The 21,859-nt window shown below is 41.8% G+C and overlaps 1 protein-coding gene across 5 annotated transcripts in view; it reads right to left on the bottom strand.

The window, feature by feature from the left end:
- Positions 1 to 21,859, bottom strand: part of umad1 (UBAP1-MVB12-associated (UMA) domain containing 1) — a 152,269-nt gene that overhangs the window by 52,103 nt on the left and 78,307 nt on the right. For all 5 annotated transcript variants that reach the window (XM_078538795.1, XM_078538796.1, XM_078538797.1 and 2 more), the window contains one exon: positions 5,452 to 5,534. In XM_078538795.1, coding sequence (XP_078394921.1) covers positions 5,452 to 5,534 — 83 coding nt within the window. The remainder of the gene's footprint in view (positions 1 to 5,451; positions 5,535 to 21,859) is intronic.

The following is a 21,859-nucleotide window of genomic DNA, read 5'->3' as shown; positions in this document are numbered from 1 at the left end:
TCCTTAATAATCCTAATGCTATCACAGCCTTCCTTTCTTAATTAATCTACCTGTAAAATATTTTAATGTTTTGTTTTATGGTCCTTGATAATTTATCATAGCCTTCCTCTTTGCCTTCCTAATCATTTTGATTTCTCTCCTAATCACTGCATATTGTCTCTCATCATGAACCCCCTTTGCCGTCTGTGAACTTATGCATGCCTCTTTCCTAACCCTTAACTGTTCCCTTGACTTTATTCATCCATGGAGTCCCACTAGTGTCTAGTTTGTCCTTTTTTTTTTAAAAGTGGAATATATTGTCCCTACACACTGTTAAACACTGTTTTCCCATGGCTGTTCTACATCATTGTTTGCCAATATGGCTGCCTATTTTATTTTCCCAAGTTCTATTCTCAGCCCCTCAAAATCAGTCTTTTTTTCAAACTATGAACTTTGTTTTTCATTATACTTGTATCCATCACTACATCATCCTAAAATGTATTATGTTATGGTTACTATTGTCTAGATATTCCCATAATTTTACTCCTCTTATCAGTCACCATTACTAGATCCAATAGTGAATCTTCCCTTGTTGGGCTTTTTACATATTAGGTTAGAAAGGACTTCTGTATACATTGTATGAACACCAGTCCCCTTACTTATCTCTTCTGTCCAATTAATATCACAGCAGTTGAAATCCCCCATGATTATTATTCTAAGATTCACTCAATTCCTTCATTTGTCTGCACATTTCTTCCTCCAACTCCTTTCCACTGTTAGGTGGTCAGCAGACAACACCTATTAGTGTGATTGATCCTTTATTATCTAGCCATATGGATTCTACTTTTATAAAAGCAAAAAGCTGCGGATGCTGGAAATCCAAAACAAAAACAAAAATACCTGGAAAAACTCAGGTCTGACAGCATCTGCGGAGAGGAACACAGTTAACGTTTCGAGTCTGTATGACTCTTCAATAGAACTAAGGAAAAGTAGAAAAGTTCTACTTTTCCTTAGTTCTGTTGAAGAGTCATACGGACTCGAAACATTAACTGGATTCTACTTCTGTCTTGCTGATAGCTGCATCCCTTTTTTATACTGCCATTATGTTATCTCGGGTAAGTACAGCCACTCCACCTCCCCATTTCCACCCCCCCTGTCTTTTCTAAAGATGTTATATCCTGCAATGTAATTCCTGCTGTGTCTGATTCCTCCCAAGTCATGACTGCCTTCATTGCCTTAGTACTGATAGTGCACATTGCAGGGCAGACATTTTAAACTCGTTTTTAACAGGATTTCCTCTCACTTTATAGTTGATCATCTTTTTTAAACTCCCATTTTATAATTCCATGTATTCCCTTGTGATCAATGTTCTCCCTTACATTATTATTTCCTATGTTCTCCAGCCTTGTTTTATTTACATTTAAGCTGCTTATGATTCTTGTGGACCCCTCCTCTTCTCTTACTAGTTTAAGGCCTTTGCATTTCCCTTTCTGTTAGGACGCTTGTACAATCCCGGATCAGATAGATGCCATCCACTCAAATGCAGTTCCTTCCTGCCCCAGAATGGGTGCCATTGTCCCATGAGAAGGAACCCCTCTTTCCCACTCCAAGGGTTGAATTTTATGCCGGGGAGTGATGGCAGGGGGCAAGGTCTCCACTCCCGGCATAAAAGTTGGCTGCGAGCTTTCCTGCGCTTAGCTGGCTTGCCCTACAGCCATCAGGCCTTTAACTGGCTTGAGGCGAAACTTCCACCTCCATCAGAGATGACCGGCAGCTCTCTTGTCCCAGCAGTGTCACCGAGAGCAGTGGCCATTGCTGGGGCTGCATGCAGTCCTGAAGAGGAGGTGCTGATGCTAGGACTTGCTGGGTGCTGGGGTCAGGCTGGCAGGCCACTGTGAGGGTGGGGGCCCAGGTTTGACAGCATGAGGATGAGGTAGGGCGCAACTGGTGGGTAAAGGGTGCCAAATCAGGAGGCGTCTCTCCCCCCCCCCGCCCAGGTCACAAGGCTACCTGCCACAGGAAAATTCCCAGCAGCAGCAGGGTCGCACGACACATCCCTCACCACAGGCAAAATACCCATGGCACGGGCAGCAGCAGGCAGATGGGCACGGCACCACTGTCCTGGCACCTAACTTTACAGTTGCAACATAGTGTGCCATCCCACCCCCAGTGGGCCATAAAATTCAGCCTCAGTCCATTAGCCATGTATTAATTCTCCTGATCTATCTGCTCCTATGCCAGTTGCATGTGGCATGGGCAATAATCCAGAAATTATGTTCCTCAAAGTCCTGCTTTTTAAACTAGAGCCTATTCTCTTTCAGCAGGATCTCATCCCTCCTATGCCGTTTGGCCAACATGGTCCACAACAACTGGATTTAACCACACTCTTTCCAACAAGCATAAGTCTTCAGTACTACAGCTGGGATGTTGTCAGGGACCATAGCCTTTACAGTATCCACTCCCTTAGCAATTGCTTGATGTCAGGTGGAGTGAATCAAATTGGCTGAAAACTGGCATCTGTGATGAAGATCTCAGGTGAAGGCCGAGATGGATCATCCCGCTTGGCATTTCTGGCTGAGGATGGTTGCAAATTCATGTCTTTTCACTGATGTGCTGGGCTCCCACACCACTGAAGCGATGTGGAGCTACCTTCTCCAATTAGCTGTTTAATTATTCATCACCATGCATGATTGGATGTGGCAGGGCTACAGAGCTTTGATCTGGTTCGTTGCTTGTGGAATTGCTTCGCTTTGTCTATCACGTGTTGCTTCTGCTGTTTTGCACATGAGCATCATTGGTGATGCCAGCAGTTATGCCTGGTTGCCTTGAGGGGCAGAATTTTACAGGTGACAGATGTGCAGGTATCCTTCCTGCCACCTAGGCGTATGTCTACAACCTCGCAATGTTTTTATGGCAGGCTGGCAAGGCCTAGAATGTCCTGGCTGCCCTCACCCCAACTGGGGCCCTTAAGTGGGCAATTAATGCAATTTTTAGGGTAGAGAGAGGTGGTCAGGAATGGGGGGGGGGGGGTGCAGCTTTAGTCTGTGAAATTAGCTTGTTTATATCATTTCCACGTGCTCCGTGCACATCAGTAGTGGTACACAAGGATCGCCAAGACTGGAATGTCAGATGCCAGCAGCCAATGAGATAAGAGTTGCACCAGGTTGACAATTTTCTTTTGCTTCTTTTAAGGGTGGTGGCTGGAATGTTTTTTATGGACTTCAGCTGCCTTATGAGGTGATTACCCAATTTACATGAAAGCCAGGGCTTAAAGGCCCTACCAGCACTGCTTGTGTGCAAACCAGCAGTCTTCTTACACACACCTCCTACATTAATGCTCATTGGGTGCCTTAAAAGAGCTGCAAGTCTAAGGTCCCTGCACCCAATTTTTCAGAGTGGCAGTATGATGTTTCCATTGGAATATCAAATCAAGAGTTTGATCCTCACTTATACTCCAATCTCATTATCATTTAATTTATATGTCTAATACACAGTTATTATACAGTTCTTATCATCAATATCAGGAATATCATATGTGCCCATTAAACACCTGTCTGTTAATATCACCAACAGTAATTTCAAGACTCAAAGCAGCTGGTAAGAAAGGGCTTCTTCATAGGATTGCGTGATCTTGTAAATAAGCAAGTCTAAACAATTGCTGACTAAGCTGCTAGATATTATTCTGCTGTATATCAAACTGACAATATTACATCAAGATTACTCCCCACCAATAAAAGGAAATTTCTCTCTCTCTATAGGAAAATACAATACGCATACGACATCTTCTCAGATTCTCCCAGATTAGGAATTTACCGGAGTGGGCCTAGCTTCTGCAATTCCACTTTGCAGCACTCATTTCATAAATCAGGGCCTTAAGTTTCCATTCCATTAATCATTTTTTTGAGCCATCCCCCTGATATCAGCAAGTCCAGTGTAAAAGATCATGGAATTTTAAGCCTGAATTGCATTCAGTCTGAGTTTCCACGATCTTTTGCACTTGTTTTAAAAACATTTTTAGAAGTAGGCTCCACCCACAAAATGGGCCACAACCCATAATCACCACTGATTATGAATAATCACCACTGTGAGTTTCCACTAATTGCATTCACTTGCAGATCTTCAATGCTTCAAAAATTAAGTTGGATCTTATGGTCACATGGAGACTAAAGGTTTTAAGTATTTCTTTTTAATTAAACTTATTGTCCACCATTCCCCATTCTAACTAAAAAATAAGTTTTGCGTATTTTTTCAGTCATTTTCAGTAATTTCAATTTGGCTCAATCACAGGTACAGGGCAGATGCTGATTTAAAATACTTATTTTTGTGATAAATCCATTTTCAGCTGTATTAATCAAACTTTACCAAGTTACCACTCTTAAATATAATAAATATTTTTTAAAGCAGAACTTTTTAAAAAAACGTTCTAAAACACTCCTCAAATGCACTGGTTCACAGCAGATTTTGCATTCAGCAACAGGCAAAGAACTTATCAAAAAGAGCACAATTTATGCAATTTGTATCCAAAGCAGAAACTCCACACCCATATGTTTAAGGTCTGGAGACACAACAACTTGCATTGATAAAGTTCCTCTAACATAGAAGAATGTCACAAGGTGCTTCCCAAAGTACAAGGAAAATAAATCAGAAAAAGGTATATCAAAAGGAGATAGTGAAAAAGTGGTTTGGCAAAAAAAGTTATTAGTAAATATTTTTATATGCTATCATTTTAATTATAATTCAATGAGCTGTTAATTAGAACAAGTATCAATGCACTTTAAGTCTGGAGGGCTCAACTATTGTATGCAAGTTCAAACAGTAAAAAACAATTTTCCTTCATTTAGAATGATAAATAAAAAGAATGACTTGAAAGCCTCATCTCAAATATCTCTGTATGGTTTACTTTAACTGCATCTACGTCAAGCCTGCCTGATCTTTGCTATTCTTACAACTTTGTCTCGATGTTTATGATGATGCATGTAGAAAACACGACTCTGGATATAATGATTGTGGAGGTGGAATGGGAAGAAAATTATGCATTTATGGAAGCAGTACAAAGCCAGTTCATAAAAGATGAATTTATACTAAAGGTTTCTTCTAAAAGCATGCAGTGAAAGGGTGGGGAGTAGTATGAATAATTATGAGTTCTGAAAGCAACCTAGATGACACACTGTAGGAGCAGCACACATAAATATTAAATAATTGCCATAAATGCAATCCTAAATAAAAATAAATTTTCATGACCCATGCTCTAATTTTACTTTGCATGTACTGGATGATATTTACATTAAATAATTGTCCCTCAAGCAAATGCAGCATGGGTTTTCAAGTGCAAAGAGTCATGGAAATAATGGAATATCAAAGGGTCTGAAATATTTATAATCCTTATTTGAACATAATGATTTTATTCATGCCATCTCATTGACTGTAAATAGAATGTAAACCAAGTACCATCATCCATTGAATAACCTGTACCTGAGTTGATTGGCAGCGTGTGCTTGTCACCTCTTCAACCGGCACATGACTCTGGAACATTTGCCTTTCACTTGCTGTTTCTCCTGTAAGGAAACACATCAACAAATATAAGTTAGTTTTTTCATAATGTTGCTTAGTCTTGCTGACAAAGACTAGTTCAGCGTACGGATGATTTGAAACCAAATACTGAAATTGCCTCAGTGGCAAAGTAGACTGGCAAACCAACAGAGAGCAGGAAATGATATGCTCATTACCATTCACCTGCCACATAACTCACTAAGAACAACCAATTTTAGGTGGAAATGTTAGTTGGGGTGGGTTGTGGGAGGGGAAATATAAGCTCCTTATATTACACAAACTAGGATTGTATTCCCTGGAATTTAGATGATCAAGGGGCGATTTGATCTACAGTTTCAAGATATTAATGGAAATATATAGGGTTGCTTGAGAGAGAACCTATTTCCACTGGTTAGGAAGTCTAGAACTAGGGGTCGTATTCTAACGATCAGAGCTAGAATTTTGAGTAAAATTAGAAAAAACTTCTAAAAGGTTGACAGAAATCTGGAACTCACTTCCACAAACAGTAATTGATGCTGGATCAACTGGAAATTTTATATCTGAGTGTAATAACTATATGTATTGTCAATCCCCCCTGTCAATCACTCATCACGTGATTCGATTATGGGGGCTTTGACCAATAAGCTTATTGCGCGGGTAATCCTATGGGCAGGGCTTCCGATGGAGAGCATGCAAGCACCTCTACACGTCTCCTAAATAAAGTTTAGCCTGATCTTCACCAAACCTGCTGCTTCATCAAGTTATTACATTTGGCAACGAGGATAAAACCGACTTCTGCTGCACACTTTGCCCTGGTTGATGTGTGCAAAACGAACTTGAACAATACTTGACCAGTCATGCCGCTGTTTGGAAGAATCAATTCGTATGATGCTGACACTGAAGACTGGAGTCAGTATGTCGAGCGACTTGGGTTCTATTTCATTGCAAGATTACTGCTGAAGAAAAACGTAAAGCTATCCTGCTGAGCGCATGTGGAAGCAAAACGTATAACCTGATTCAAAACCTGACTGCCCCAAACGTGCCCAGTTCTAAATTGTACAGTGAGTTAGTGGAACTCGTGAAATTGAACTTTCAGCCCAAACCGTCTGTGATCATGCAGTGCTTCAAGTTTAATTCAAGAGCTCGTGCCCCGGGAGAGTCTATTGTGGTGAATCTGAAACAGTTAACCGAATACTGAGAGTTTGGGGATGCCTTGAATGATGTGCTGTGGGACTGACTTGTGGAGCCAAGGATGATGCCATTCAGCCCCACTTGCTAGCTGAATCCAACATCAATTTCAAGTGCGCCCTGGAACTTTCTCTCGCTATGGAAAGTGCCGCGAAAGACTTGCAGGCTTTGCAGCTTGTGGATAATGGTGCCATACTCCATGTCGGGTGGGAACCTGCCGCTGAGGGTGGTGTGAAAAACAGAACAGCAGATTTTAAACGCAATTCTATGCCCACTACACAAAGACTTAGGAAGCCTAATGATAGCGTCAGCTAACAAGATACACGTTTGCTACGTGTGGAGGAAATCATGGAGCAGACATTTATAGACTCAAATAGGCAGAATGCAATTATTGCCACAGGAAAAAACACCTGGTTAGGCAGTGCAGAACAAAGGATAGGCAAACAGCAAAATAACAAATGGATCTAATTGAACTAACTGATACAGCAAAGGTTGAGGCTGCAACCACTGATGTATACTCTCTATATCGTGTAACTGCAGTTAAATCTGAGCCCATTGTAGAGACAGTGCAAGTGAATAGCAAGCAACTGCAGATGGAGGCAGATACGAGTGTTTCAACTACTGTTGTTGGGGAGGACACAGTCAAGTACCTCAGTGAAGGGAGTTAACCACTGACATTGGAGCGGACGCCCAGCAAGCTGAGAACTGACACTGGAGAATCCATTCAGGTCAAAGGCATTGCTGCTGTCCCAGTCTGCTACAGACAACAGACAGCCAAACTGCTTGTGATAAGTATAAAGGGGGAGGGGCCCAGTCTTTTGGGTCAAGATTGGCTGCAGAAAATAAAACTTCACTGGTCAGAAATATTCTATTTGAAGTCCTATGGAATTCCAGGGCTCTTGAAGAAATTTTACACTGTCTTTCAAGACAAATTGAGAAAACTGAAGGGCATGCAAGCCAAAATACACGTCGATCCCCAGGCAACACCACATTTCTTCAAGGCCAGGCCAGTGCCTTACTCACTAAAAGAAAAAGTGGAACCAGAGTTGTGCAGGCTGAGGAACCTGGGAATAATTCAGCCTATGTTTCCTAGTGGGCCTCACCCATAGTCTCAGTTGATAGGCCAGATCAGGCTATATGTATGTGCGGTGACTACAAACTGACAGTCAAAAAAGCAGCGAAGTTAGACAAATACCCCATTCTTAGAATTGATGACTTGTATGCCAAATTAGCAAGAGGCAAGTCATGTACTAGACATGAGTCATGTACTAGACATGAGTCATGTACTAGACATGAGTCTTGCCTATCAATAATTGGAATTGGATAGCATGTCAAGAGAACAATTAATACCCATAAAGGTCTCCACCAGTATACCCAATTACCTTTTGGAGCTTCATTCGCATGCACTATTTTTCAGTGAACCATGGACAATCTCCTGCAGGACCTTCCACGTGTGATCGTTCATTTAGGTGACGGTCACGGAAGCTGAACATTTAGCCAGCCTTGAGGAAGTGCTGAGAAGGCTTATGGAAGCAGGTGTGCGTTTTAAACGAGAAAAATGCACATTTCAAGCATCGGAGGTAACCTACCTGGGTGACAGAGTGGATGCAATGGGGTTGTATCCTGTTGAAGATGAGATCCAAGCAATTAAAGATGCACTACCGCCCTCTAATGTAACACAGCTTTACTATAGCCATTTTTTACCTAATCTATCCATTGTACTGGCACCATTACATTTGTTGCTGAGGAAGAACCACCGCTGGTCATGGGGTTCAAAGCAAGAAGAAGCCTTTGTAACAGCGAAGAAACTGCTTTATTCATCATACTTGTTTGTACATTATGACCCATCTAAAGAGCTAGTGTTGACATGTGATGCTTCTCCTTATGGTGTAGGAACCGTTCTTTCACATCAAGTGCAATACAGAGCAGAAAGACCCATTGGCTACATTTAAAGAACACTTTCCCAAGTTGAAAAGGGCTACTCAGTTGGAAGAAGGAGGATTATCGGTTGTATTTGGTGTCAAGAAGTTTCACTAATACCTACACAGGCGACATTTTACAATTGTGTCTGGCCATAAGCCACTGACAGGTTTGTTCAGCGAAAGCAAAGCTATTCCACCTATAGCTTCAGCAAGAATCCAACATTGGGTTTTGGCGCTATCAGCTTACAAGTACACATTCATGTACTGCCCTGGCTCGCATATAATGCAGATGGACTTAGTCGTCTTCTGTTACTGGGTAACCTTGTCAATACACCTGTTCCACAAGAGTTAGTGTTATTGTTAAATTTCTTGGATTCATCACCTATATGTGCCAGACAGATCACGAATTGGATGAACAGAGGCCTAGTACCGTCAAAGACTTTGTTTTACAAGGATGGCCAAGAACACTCGTGTCTGATGACTTACGGCCATTTATTCCAGAAACACTGAACTGAGTTGTCAAGACAGAATTTTGCTGTGAGGTCCAAAAGTCGTGGTCCCATCACGGCACAGAGTCACTCTTGGCACAGCTCCTTAGTGCTCACCCAGGCCTATTGAAGTTGAAGTTGCTGGCACGTAGCTACGTCTGGTGGCCAGGAATAGACAGTGGCATCCAGAGCATGGTTAAACACTGTTCCCTTTACCAACAACACCAGAAGCTACCTGTTTCAGCTCCCCTTCACCATGCAAATGGCCTGGTCGACCTTGGGTTAGCCTGCACATTGACAATGTGGGGCTGTTTCTAGAGACCATGTTCCTATTAATCAACGATGCACATTCAAAACGGCTTGATGTCTACGAAGTAAAAACGCCAACTTCAGCCGCAACTTTTGTAAAGCTGGGCCTTTCCTTCAGTATACATGGTTTGCCTGCGATTATTTTTTCAGATAATGTAACAGTTTTCACAAGCATGGAATTTCAGAGATTCACAGACCTGAACGGTATCCGGCACATATAGGCCGCTCCCTGACATCCTTCATCCAATGGCCTCGCCGAGAGAGCTGTCCAGACCTTTAAAGCTGGCATGAAGAAGTTATCTGGAAATACTCTGGAGTCTCGCCTTTCCAGATTTCTCCTAAGTTACTGTACAACACCACATACTGCTACGGGCTCGACACCGTCAGAGTTACTGATGAAACGCCGTTTTGGTATGTGTTTAGACTTGGTGTTTCCAAACCTAGGGGGGGGAAGGTGACATAGAGCCAAAATAATCAAAAATTGAACCATGGTCTACACAGCAAGGCTCATATGTTCCATGTAGGTGACTCTGTGTATGTGAGTAATTTTGCAATTGGACCCTGTTGGACTCCAGTAGCCATCATTTCAGAGACTGGTCCATTAACTTTTCAAGTTCAAGTCGAAGACAGAATTGCATGTAACCACACAGATCATATTAGGGCTAAAGACACATCCCAACGAATGCAAGGTCAACCATGATTGATACCTTGTCACCAACTTCTGAGATGTGTGATCATCCTAGAGCTGATATTCCAGATGTATCTAACGAGTTTCCAAATACAGGACAACCCAGTTCCAACAATGTATCTCCTAGGGCAGCTCCAGATCTGCTTCATCCTGCTCAGGAACCTCCTTCAGTAGAGCTAAGTCTTTGCGGAGCTCTAACCGTCTCCACTGAGCTCCGCAAAGCCTTAATTTGTAATCACTAGAGACTGTACAAATGTTTGCTGGTTTTTCTGACTTTTTAAATTGTAAATGTAAGAAACATAAAAGGGGGAGGAAGCGTATTGACTAGATGTATTGTCTTCCAATGAAACTCAAGTTACTTGCATGTATATCATGTCACGAATAGCTTATTTTCCATAAAAACATTGACAGGGATTTTTCATGCCCTTTTTGAACAGGGTCAGAGGTGGGAAGGCTGGCAAAGTGGCGTGGGAAGGTGTCAGGTGGCATGCCCAATACCTTCCCACTGCCATGCCATTTTGACAGCAGCAGGAAAGGTGGTCGATAACTCACTTGCCTGGAGCCTAATTGAGCCACTCATGTAGATAGAGGGCCTCTTCCTGACTCCACTGGCATTTTATCAGTGGTGAAGGGTGCGTGGCCCTCCAGCTTGTGGGGAGACTGCTGGGTAAACCTTGCTGGCCTCCCAGCAGTTTCTGCAGGGGGTGGGGGGAAAGGAGTGTTGGAAGACCATGAAGCCGCCCGCTCCCCCCGCCCCCCACCGGCAAAAAAAGCTGTCTCCTGTGACATTGGCTCCGTCTGCCCTCAGCGAGCACTTCCCCCAACCTTTCCCAGACCCTACTTACCTGGTTGTATGGACACATGCCCAATGTGCCCTCATCCTCCAGGTGCAGGGCCAGCGTTGGCCACAACAGCTGGTGGCACTGCTGAGCTCTCAGCCCTCTTGGGCCAGCAGCTTTTGGAGGCCAGGCTGCCATCCTTAACTGGACAGCAGGTCCTGTAAAATGCAGCCTCGGGTCCTGCTGCCCACTGAATTGGTGTCACCCTCACCCTCCCAGCAGTGGGTCTCCTGCCGCTTGGGAAAAATCCCGACCATTACTTTGAATTGTGTAATTCAGATGGATTTTAAAACTTGTTTGTCTTTCCAATTCAGTTCTGCATCTGTGATGAAGCAAAACTTTAAACCTATGTAAAAACCTTCACAAATTTGAATAACAACCTAAAGCTCTTTAATAATTATCCTTAAATAAGCAAGTGCTTAACACTGCAGAAATTATCTTTCATTATTGAAATTATCTTTCATTATTGCAATATTGTAATGTTACAAAATCTCCAAACCATTCAAGCCTTTGGAGCTCAGAGCCTGAATGTAGTTTTTTAACACTAACGTTTTGCTGATGACTAGAAATGTCAACGGAAAAATAATAAATACACTACAGTTAGAACCAAGTCAGTGAAATCTGCTGACAAGTTTGGTAAATTCTGCATTTCTTGTGAAATCTGCAAATATTTACTCTAATCTATTCCAACACACTTTGTGAATACAAATCACAAGGAAACATGTAGAAAGTACTAATTCATGTAAAAACATCATATACTACCAAACTCAATCACTGTAGAAATAATAAATTGCACTTGTATAGCGTCTTTAATATAATAAAATGTTCCAAGGCATTTCACAGGAGCATTATAAAGAAAAAAAATTGACACTGAGCCATATAAGGCTACACTAGGGCAGATGGCCAACGGCTTGGTTAAAAGGTAGGTTTTAAGAAGATTCTTAAGGAAAGAGAGACGGAAAAGTTTAAGAGGGAGTTACAGAGCTTAGGGTCTTGGCAGTTGAAAGCACAGCTACCAATTGCAGAGCAATTAAAATTGGGGATGCGCAAGAGGCCAGAATTTGAGTAATACTGAAAAAGGAGCCATGTCAAAGCTTTTCATCTTGCACTCATCAGAACACTTTGCAGGAATACCAATATAAGGGGAAAAGAGCAATTTATAATGTATGAGAAGAATGTGCTGATTGGTAGAGGTGTTGCCATGGAGAATGTGCCAATTGTTGGTGACTGACAGCCAACTGGCAAGTATCGTTTGAAATTTAAACAGGGCAACTAGACCCTGATTGGTCAAGGCATTGCCCCGATGAATGAGTCAGTAAATGGCTGTCACTTATTTTGTCTAGCTGAAACAGAAGCAATGTGTGCACAAATTCTCTGTCTGAAAAGAATTCAAGGAATGCAAATATATCCTAGGGTTTGGCCGGTGGCGGGGGGAGGTGGGGAGCTGGAATCTATGGCATCACTCTCTCTCTCACCTGGCCATTATTACAGTGATAGGCCAGGCCAGGGAGAGATTTGAAAACAACGAACAAGCTTTGCTTGACCAGGAGCCAATGTAGGTAGCAAGAATGGGGTGATGGGTGAACAGGATTTGGTACAAGTTAGGACACAAGCAGCAGTTATGGAGAACCTCAAGTTTATGGAGGGTATACCAAGAGTGCATTAGGGTTTCAGCAGCAGATGAGCTGAGGCAAAGCTGGAGTTGGGCTACATTACTGAGGTGGAAATAAGCTGCCTTAGTGTTGGCAAGAATATGTGGATGAAAGTTCATCACGGGGTCAATTATGATCCCAAATTTGAGAACAAACTGGTTGAGTATCAGACTGTTGGTAGGGAGAGGGAAGGGGACAGTAGCTAGGGAACAGAGTTTGAAGTAGCAACCAAAGAAAGTGGTTTCAGTATTCCAACATTTAATTGGAGGGAACTTTTGCTCATCCAGTGCTGGATATCAGTTAAGCAGCCTGATAATTTAGCAACAATGGGGGAATGGAGAGAGGTGGTGGTGAGGTAGAGCTGGATGTTTCAGCATACATATGAAAACTAATGCTGTGCCTTTGGATGATGTCACCAAGGGTCAGCATGTAAATGAGAAATTGGAGGGGGACAAGGATAGATACCGGGGGTCACAAGAAGTTAAAAAGTGTGCGAACGGAAAGAGAAGCCATTGCAGGTTATATTCTGGCTATGATTAGAAATAAGAATGGAGCCAGGCAAGAACAGTCCCAACTAACTGGACAATGATAGAGAGTTATTAGAGATGAATGGCATGGTCCACCTTGTTAAAAGTTGCAAACAGGTCAAGAAGGATGAGGAAGGACAGTTTACCTTTGTCACAGTCATACAGGATAACATTTGTGACTTTGATGTGAGCTGTTTCGGTACTGTAGCAGGGTGGAAACCTGATTGGAGGGATTGAAATATGGAGTTCCAGGCAAGGTGGGCACAGATTTGGGAATTGACAACACATTCAAGGACTTTGGAGAGGAAAGTGAAGATGGAGGTGGAGTGGTAGTTTGCAAGGATAGTTGGATGAAGGGTCATATTTATTTGAGGGGTGATGACGGTAGATTTGAAGGAGAGGGGGCCAAAACCTGAAAAGGTGGAACTGTTAACAATATCAGCAAACAGAGAAGTTGGTTGGTCAGCAGTTTAACAGTAATAGGGTCAAGGGAGCAGGAGGTGGGTCTCATGGATATGATGAGCTCGGGGAGGGAAACTACAGAATGATGCAAGCTCAGGGCTATGGGTGAGGTAAGTTTTAGAGGAGGTTTGGCCCGGTGGGCTAAGGGAAAGGAAAGTAATGGCAGAAGCAGCTAATCACGTGGTCCCAATCTTAGTGACAAGTCCATGGGCTCTTTGCACTTGTTGTAAAGGTGAGGATGGAGGAGATTTGAGACAAGAGTTTAAGATGGTTTGCAGTGAAGAAACCAGGGGTCATTTTTGCATTCCAGGATGATCCTGGAATAGTGAGCAGACATGTCAGACAACAACAGCAACTGACAGTGCTTTATGTGGTCTAGGCAGATCAGACAGCAAATGACTGAACAAGTTCAAATCCATTCAAATCCATATTTAAGGGAGTGAGGATGAAAGCCATGCCAGGAGAATGGACAGGGTGAGAGAGTGATGCCATAGTCCCCACTTGAACCATTATGGGTGGAGGTGAGGGTGTGGTTCAGCTGATCAGTAGCTGCAGAAATGTTATGATGAATGGAGGGCCAAAGATTAGACAGTTGGGAATTTGAAAGTGCAGTTATAAGTGAATTGGATAGTTGCATATCTTATAACAATCTTGCATTCATACACCACAGTCTTGTAACGTGTGATGTGCATTTTTAAAAATTATTTTTTATATTTTATTATTTTTCAGATTTCTTTCTTGGCGTCCACCATATTGTGAAAGGTGGATATTTTGTACAGGGCTTATGAAGTGACCATAGCAGCTGTCACTTTCACTCAGCTAGCTAAAAATCTATAATAGGGTCAGTTATTCAGCAAAGTTAAAAACACTGCATCATGCTATCGGTCAATAATGGCTTGGTGACTCTTAAGTTTTGGAGGGTTGTTTGACAATAAAAGTGTTGTCAGACCCAACTCCAAAATTGTAAACCTGATTTTAATGCGGATATTAAAATTTGGAATCTTAACTGTAGAAGGTTTCAATCAAATGTCCAAAAAACTTAATTGTGAATAATTCTGTGAAATCCAGGGAAATTCCAAATCAACAGATTTCCACTGACCTTGCTGGGAATAGGTAGGAGGGACAAATGACACAATCAAAACAAAATATTTGGACAATATAACAATTTTTAACAGATGTATAAAAATAGCATATTAACTGAGGGGCTTGAATTTTCCTTTTTCTACAGCCAATGACACAAACTAAAACATTTTCGAATTTCAACAATTACTTACAACATTTGGGAGCTACCCAAATCAGTTTTGACTCAACCTGCATGGCAAGCAACATGCCTCATTTAAAATTACAAAATTTTAGATTTTATACTTTGCTGGTTATTAAACACCTTGGCCAGAATTCTCTGGGCCCTTTCAGGACAGGCTGGGAGACAGAAAGGCTGACAAAATCAAATGGGAAGGCATCGTGGAGGTGTCCAACATCTTCCTGCTGCCATGGCAGGAAAGATGGCAGATCAGCCACCTGCTGGGTGCCCAACAGAGCTATTTAAATGGACAATTAAAGTCCACTTCCCACTGCAGTGGGCATTTTATCCACGGTGGGGGGGGGGGGGGGGGGGGGGGGGCGCACTGCCACGTGGGAGACCACTCAGTGAAACTGGTATTCTCCCAGGAGGCTCTCGGGGTGAGGTCCCCTTTTTTGGCGCAACCATCTTGGAGGCCCTGGATGGGGCATACTGAACGGCATGGCCAAATTTGTCAAGAAACCTGAAATGCATCTAGAACAATCCCACGGATTGTTCAATTATCGCTTTTGTGGTCAGGTGGCTCCCTTTGTATTTCTCCTCTGGTTCACTTGTAGGGCTCCTTACAAGAGTCATCAGCCAGTCCTTCAGAGGGTAGCCGTTGTCTCCCAGGAGCCAGCTGCTTAGGCTGCATGGAGGAATGAAAACCTGATAGATACCTGAGATAGGACTGCTGCAGAATGAATGAATAAATTATGACAACTCCCTGGACACCTAAGGCAGACATGCATGATCATCTTCCAGAGATCACAAACTAGCTGAACACTGAGGGAGTTCAATCCTTTGCAATTGACATAGACATGTGCGCAATCAATGACTCCCTGTACATGTGGAAATCCAGCCACTGCAGTGAAATCGACAGTCATCTGGGTTTGATTGGTCTCATTTGTGACCTTGGCAAACAAGGCACCAGTGGCAAGCGAGTACGCTGTGGGCAGCAGATTCTGAGATACTGAAGATGTTACAAGCAATTGCCTGGAAGAAGCCAGAGACAAAGAAATTCAGGGATGTGGCAACCTTGATGCTCACCTGTCCCTATTGGAAAGAAGTCCTCTTCCAGAAGGCTGCAGGTCAGCAACGATCTGCGGCAAAAGTCTAATCCTCTTGAGGCACTATTTCTTCGTCACATTAAGGAAGCTCACCCTGTGTCCGCAAACACTGTGCTGGGGGTTATCTCCTCTTTCAAGCTGGAGCTGTGTATCCAACCCTGTCCTTTTCAGCAGCAGGTAGCTGCAGAGATAGCAGCTGCAGCTGGTGTTGTGACAGCTCCTGGTGCAGCAGCTCCTGGCGCTCCTCATTGAGTCCATGCTACTGCTGCATAAGCTGCTCCCACACTGCAGTGAAAGCTGACTGAAGGGAAGTTGAGGTCTAAGTGAGTCTCCAAGTAGTTGAAAGTACTTCCAAAAAGTTGAAAATGACCTTCAAAGCAATGCAATCAGATCTCAGAACAAATCCTGTAAGCACAAGCCTTTCACTGAGGCTGGTCACAAGCTTTGAGAATTCACTCTTCAAAGGCTTTCCAGAATGTCAGTTTCATTGTTCATTGGATCTTTACTGTGGTTCCTCCTTGCTGACCTCGGCAAATTCCACACAGCTCTGGAAACCCATGTGCTGGCAGTTAAAAGCCAGAATGCTAGGTTAAATACTCAGTTAATCGCCTCTTTGACTATTTCAATTACTTACCTGACAGCTCCACAGGGGCTCCCCACTCGCCTGCAAACCTGCCCAGGTTAAATCCAGAAAAGGCAGGATCATATCCAGTTCCCAAACCAATGCCACTTTTTTGGGTTTTAACTCCCACTCATGCCCAAACTCGCCTCCCATTGGCAGTTAAAATTCTTCCCAAAAAATTCTTCCCTGGCTAGCATGGAAAACTTCCTCAAAAATAATCTATTTAACAGTATATTGACATCAGCGGTCTTGAGGCATGGAATTCCTGTTTTATAAAATTCAAGGTTAAGGATGCTTCTGGAGGATTCAACATTGCATCTCAGTAATCCACGCATTATATAAATAGGGAAGTTCACTCGAGGTTGATTTTGAATAGTCGAGCTTTGGCCCAGATTGGGTTCTTTTCAGTAGAAAAGAAAAAATTGAGTAACCAGACTAAAAACTGAAACATGTCAAACATATTATGCAATCACTAACTCTGCAGCATCCATGAACAGCCTCATTAAGTTCTTCAATCGCAAATGTAAAAAACGTTGATGTAAAACATATTGTATAACTGATAGGTATTAGACAGTACTATAATTGAACATTTTAGAAACAGCTATGTAAAATGCTTTGCACTCATGTTTGTAGTGGCAGCTCCGGATGCAGCAATGAAGTAAGTAAATCATAAATTTTAGTTACCAACATTTCACTAGGATCAAAATCTACTTATAAAATGTGTCATTTAGTAACTAGATAGCTTAAATACTTCAACTAAAAAATTTACGTTTTGCATGTTTCCATGTTAATGCTGCCCTCTAAATTGCGAGGCCAGTGTGATCTTGATTATGGACTTATCTATTACCAAAAGTCACTCACTTAGGGTCTCTTCCTCTTTCCTCATGCCACCTGCTCCCCTTTCCTCTGCCATCTCCTATCTTCCTCCACTCCTTCCCCTCCCGCCTATTACCTGTACCTCCCTTTCTACCCTTCCTCTCACCCTCCTGTTCCCTGCCCTTCCTCCCCCTCCCATTTGCCTTCTCATCTGCTTTTTGATTCAATTCAATTACTGCCCTCTTAGCTCTCCTTGACCTGAATATTCCATTTAGTCAACTCCCAGCCTGCAACAATGTGAAAGTATGGGTATAGTAATAAATCTACTCTTATCCTGCCCATCATATTCCATTTAAAAGTTCTATGTAACCTTTCTCCTGGGATAGTGGCTTTGGTTTAAGATATTCTAATTGTTAGGTATTACACAATATTTGTCGACCCTTCATCTAATCCCATCAAGATATCCTTCTATTCCTTTCTCCCTCATATGTTTATTTAGATTACCCTCAAATGCACCTTTCATAGCTGCCTCACCTATGCCTGTGGAAGCGAGTTGCACATTCTAACCACGCTCTAGGTAAAGAAGTTTCTCCTGAAATCTCTACTGGATTAATTAGTGACCATCTTACACTTATGGCCTACAAAAGCAAAATACTACAGATGCTGGAAATCGAAAATAAAAACAAAAAATGCTGGAAATACTCAGGAAGCATCTCTGGAGAGAAAAACAGAGTTCATGTTTCAGGTCAATGATTTTTCAAACTGGCAGGAGAGCACTTGAATAGTCTAGGAGTAACAAATGCATGAATGAGGGTTTCAACAACAGATGAGCTGAGGTAAGGGCACAGACAGGCCATGTTATGGGGTTTGGACATTGGTGGTCTTGGTGATGGAAGGATATGGGGTCAGAAGCTCTACTCAGGGTTAATTAGGATGGCAAGATTTTCAGTAGTCTGATTCAGCCTCAGACAGGGAGAGAGATGAAGATGGTGGATAAGGAACAAAGCTTGTAGTGGGGAGCAAAGAGAATGACTCATGTTTTCCCAATATTTAATGGAAGGAAATTTCTGCTCATCCAATACTGAATATTGGACAAGCAGCACAACAAATCAGACAGTGGAGGGATCCAGAGAGGTGGTGGTGAGGTAGAGCTGCTTGTTGTCAGTGCATGTGTGCAGCCTTACAATATATTTTCAGATGCTGTCACCAAGGGGCAGCATGCAGATGAGAAATAGGAGGGACCAAGGGTAAATTCTTGTAACCAGGTGGTTATCCAAGTGAATTTTTTGGACACCAATTAAAATTATCTCTGTGGTCTTCTGAAACAGGGCTGGAGCAGGCGAAGTACCAAAATTCAGTCTTTCAGTCATTGTAAATGAGCCATTTGTTTTACAGATTTTCCTGACAAATTTAATAGATACACGTGGAAATTTTAGAACCAATTTCTTTGCAACATATTCTGAACATTTAATGCATATATAAGCTTCCTAAACATGGCAGGATACGAAATGTCTGGGTGTAAGGTTACCCATGCACGAAGCTACTTTCATTCCTATCCATACATCTTTAAAGTGCCTGTAAAAATAGAAATTAGAAATGACAAAAAGTAACATTTTGGTATCCTGTGCTGGAGCTACTGTAGTTGAAACTTGCACTGCTATGATTTTCAAGGATTCTATAAATATAGGAATATAGATTTTCAAATATCATTAACTGTTAATACAAAACAGCCTCCTCCTTGTCCTTTCTCAAATTCATTTATAACACCACCAGGGAATCACAATGATGAAATATAAAATTGCACAAACACAAATGAAAACGTATTAGTTGAGTCAGTTCTTGTGACTAAGTGGGGTGGAACATTAATCTCAATACCTGAACCTGAATGAATTCTACAAACAAAGCACCTTCACAAACAAGATTTATTCAACAATCTCTACCCCTTGGTGAGCACTAGAAACATGCATACATACATGCTTTTGTAAGCATATTTGCATTAAACAGCAACTAGAAGTATATTTTAAAACATTTAAATAATAAATATGGTCAACATTTAATTATTTCAAACCATTTTGTTGTGAGTTTCTTTTAAAATGTTCCAGTACCCATTGAGATTAGGCATGCTGTGTTCTAGCAACCAGAATAGGAAAACAAAGATGCATAACATTTGAAGTAAATGATGCACTGCAAGAAATCCCTCTAGACATAATGTTCAATTATTGCAAAACAAAAGGTTCATCAAATACAAACACTTGTGTGAACTATTTGTAATATAAATATCCTTTTGTTCAACTAGGTTTTTTGGGGGAGAAGCAGAAAAATAGAACAGCAAGAGATGAATGTTTTAGATTAATCCAAATATACATAAGGCTGAGATCTGGGCTATGTTGATGAGCTGTGCAATAATGCTTAAAACAGCATAAATCTATTAAATTGTTTTAGGACTGAGTTTTAGTGGAATAACAGAGCAAAAAAATCAATATAAAGGCATTTCCAATCTGTTTTACCTTGTGCTGCTGCATTGCCTCAAAAGTGGAAACCGATTTGTAAGACAGGAAAAACTAATGCCCAATCAAATCACTTTAAAAGAAATTTGGCTCATTTGGTAGCATTCTCAACGCTAGTATTTCAATTGCTCTCCAAAACTTGAGCGCACAATCTCAGCTGACACCAACGCCATAGCAATGGGTTACTGCACTATCGGTAGTATCATATTTTGTCACCTGCTCAGGTGACTGAAAAACATCTTATGACACTATCAAGAAGTGAGTTCACCCAGCTTGTGTGTCAATGCTCATCCTTCAACCAAAACATATTAATTTGCCTTTGATCTAATTTGCTGTGCAAGATCTTTGTATGCACAAGTATGCTGAGTATTTATCTATAGACAGGAGGGGGTTTAATTTAAACAGCCCTGATTTTTCCTCTCACCACCCATCCATAAAGAGGTGTTTTGATTTTGATTTCCCCCTTTATAAGTGGAGGCGTTTTTCTCAACCCCTCGGTTTTGGTGTGATCCAATTTTTTTCAATAGCCCCACAGCGAACTCATGATAGGATAAACTCAGAGTTAGCTTATTTGCACGCACTCGAAACTCGGGAGGGAGGGGGTCACTATGTAGCCCCCTTTGCATTCATACAGCAAAGAGGAATAGAGAAAAGAAAGATTTACAGGCAAAGACCACAGAGAGAAGAATTATTGTTTCATGTATGTCCAAGGTCCAGAATCAAAAGTCCAATGGTGCATTCCTTCAGAGGTTGGCAGGTTGAACACTGATGCCAGAAATTCACTTTTCCAGTAGAGATGACTTCCACAATGAGATAGACATGCAGAGATGAATCAGTCTTGCAGGTGATGGTACAAAAGGTCTAGTAGTTCTAGTCGAAACAGTGTAGAGTGGGCCAGGCATTCAAACCTGGACAGAGCCCCTTTTGTGCTGCTGCTTGGTAGGTGGAAAAATGCCAAACCGAGCTTTGCAGCTCCACAGGCAATTTTACGGGTTCCAGCAGCAAGGGGGGTCATGTCACATGACTCCCACCTCTCCACTTGGGCTTTGACAAAAGGTTTATATCCATTTGTCTGGGTTCCTGAGATTGTTAATGTTCCAACCATTAAGTCTTAACAGAAGGTTGCAGAGTCTTTTGTCCTAGCAGACGAATCAGCTCCAGTTGCCCAGGCCCCGTTTATAAAATGTAGATGGCCTCTGCATAATTCCCTTTGAATTTGGTCTCTGTAGCCCACAGGGGTCATTGGTGTCTCTTCAAAGATATGGAGGTGCAAGTTTCTGCGATACTGTCAAATAGCTCATATTTTTTGAGGATCACAGCCAGATACCGCTTCAGCCATTTTAAAAGGTCATTGTCCAGTTTTAAAATTTTAGAAATTAGCCATGATGATATGTGTGTGTGTATATATAAATATATATTTATTATTTTATAAAAATATACCGTATGAGGTCTTATTCCTGTTACACCTACATATCAAATATCTGCAGTTCAAAACTAATAAAGTGGCTGTTAAGTGCTTTTGGATGTCCTGAGAATGAAAGACATACACATGCAAGCTAAACTTTCTTTTCGGTAACATTCATCACAAAACAGTGTAGCCTTAACTACCTTGCATGTTCACATACTCTCCCACCATTCTTTTGGAGACTGGCAGAACCCCTCTCTCAGACTTTGGTGAGACTAGTGCTGATGAGCACAACCCATAGATCTTTGGCCCATATGTTATAAAAGTTAAGAGAAAAAAAGGAATAAAACACAGGTACTCTGGATATAAAGTATGTCTGAAGTAAGGTGACCATTTACTTATGTTGCAAATGTCCGGTTCATAATTCATAGGTTTTAGAATATAACTTTTAGTTTTAGGAATTAAAGTTTTAAACAGTAGATAAATGGGGGCATCTGGTTGAGAAACTGGTAAACATAACTCTGTTGTGAATTCAACACAAACAAGCCTGGGTTTATTACACTCAAAAGGAAGCTTG

This window comes from Cetorhinus maximus, chromosome 3 (genome assembly GCF_964194155.1).
Source record: "Cetorhinus maximus chromosome 3, sCetMax3.hap1.1, whole genome shotgun sequence".
Taxonomy (NCBI): domain Eukaryota; kingdom Metazoa; phylum Chordata; class Chondrichthyes; order Lamniformes; family Cetorhinidae; genus Cetorhinus; species Cetorhinus maximus.
The sequence above is the reverse complement of the archived record's forward strand: the minus strand, read 5'-3'. Positions and strand labels throughout refer to the sequence as shown.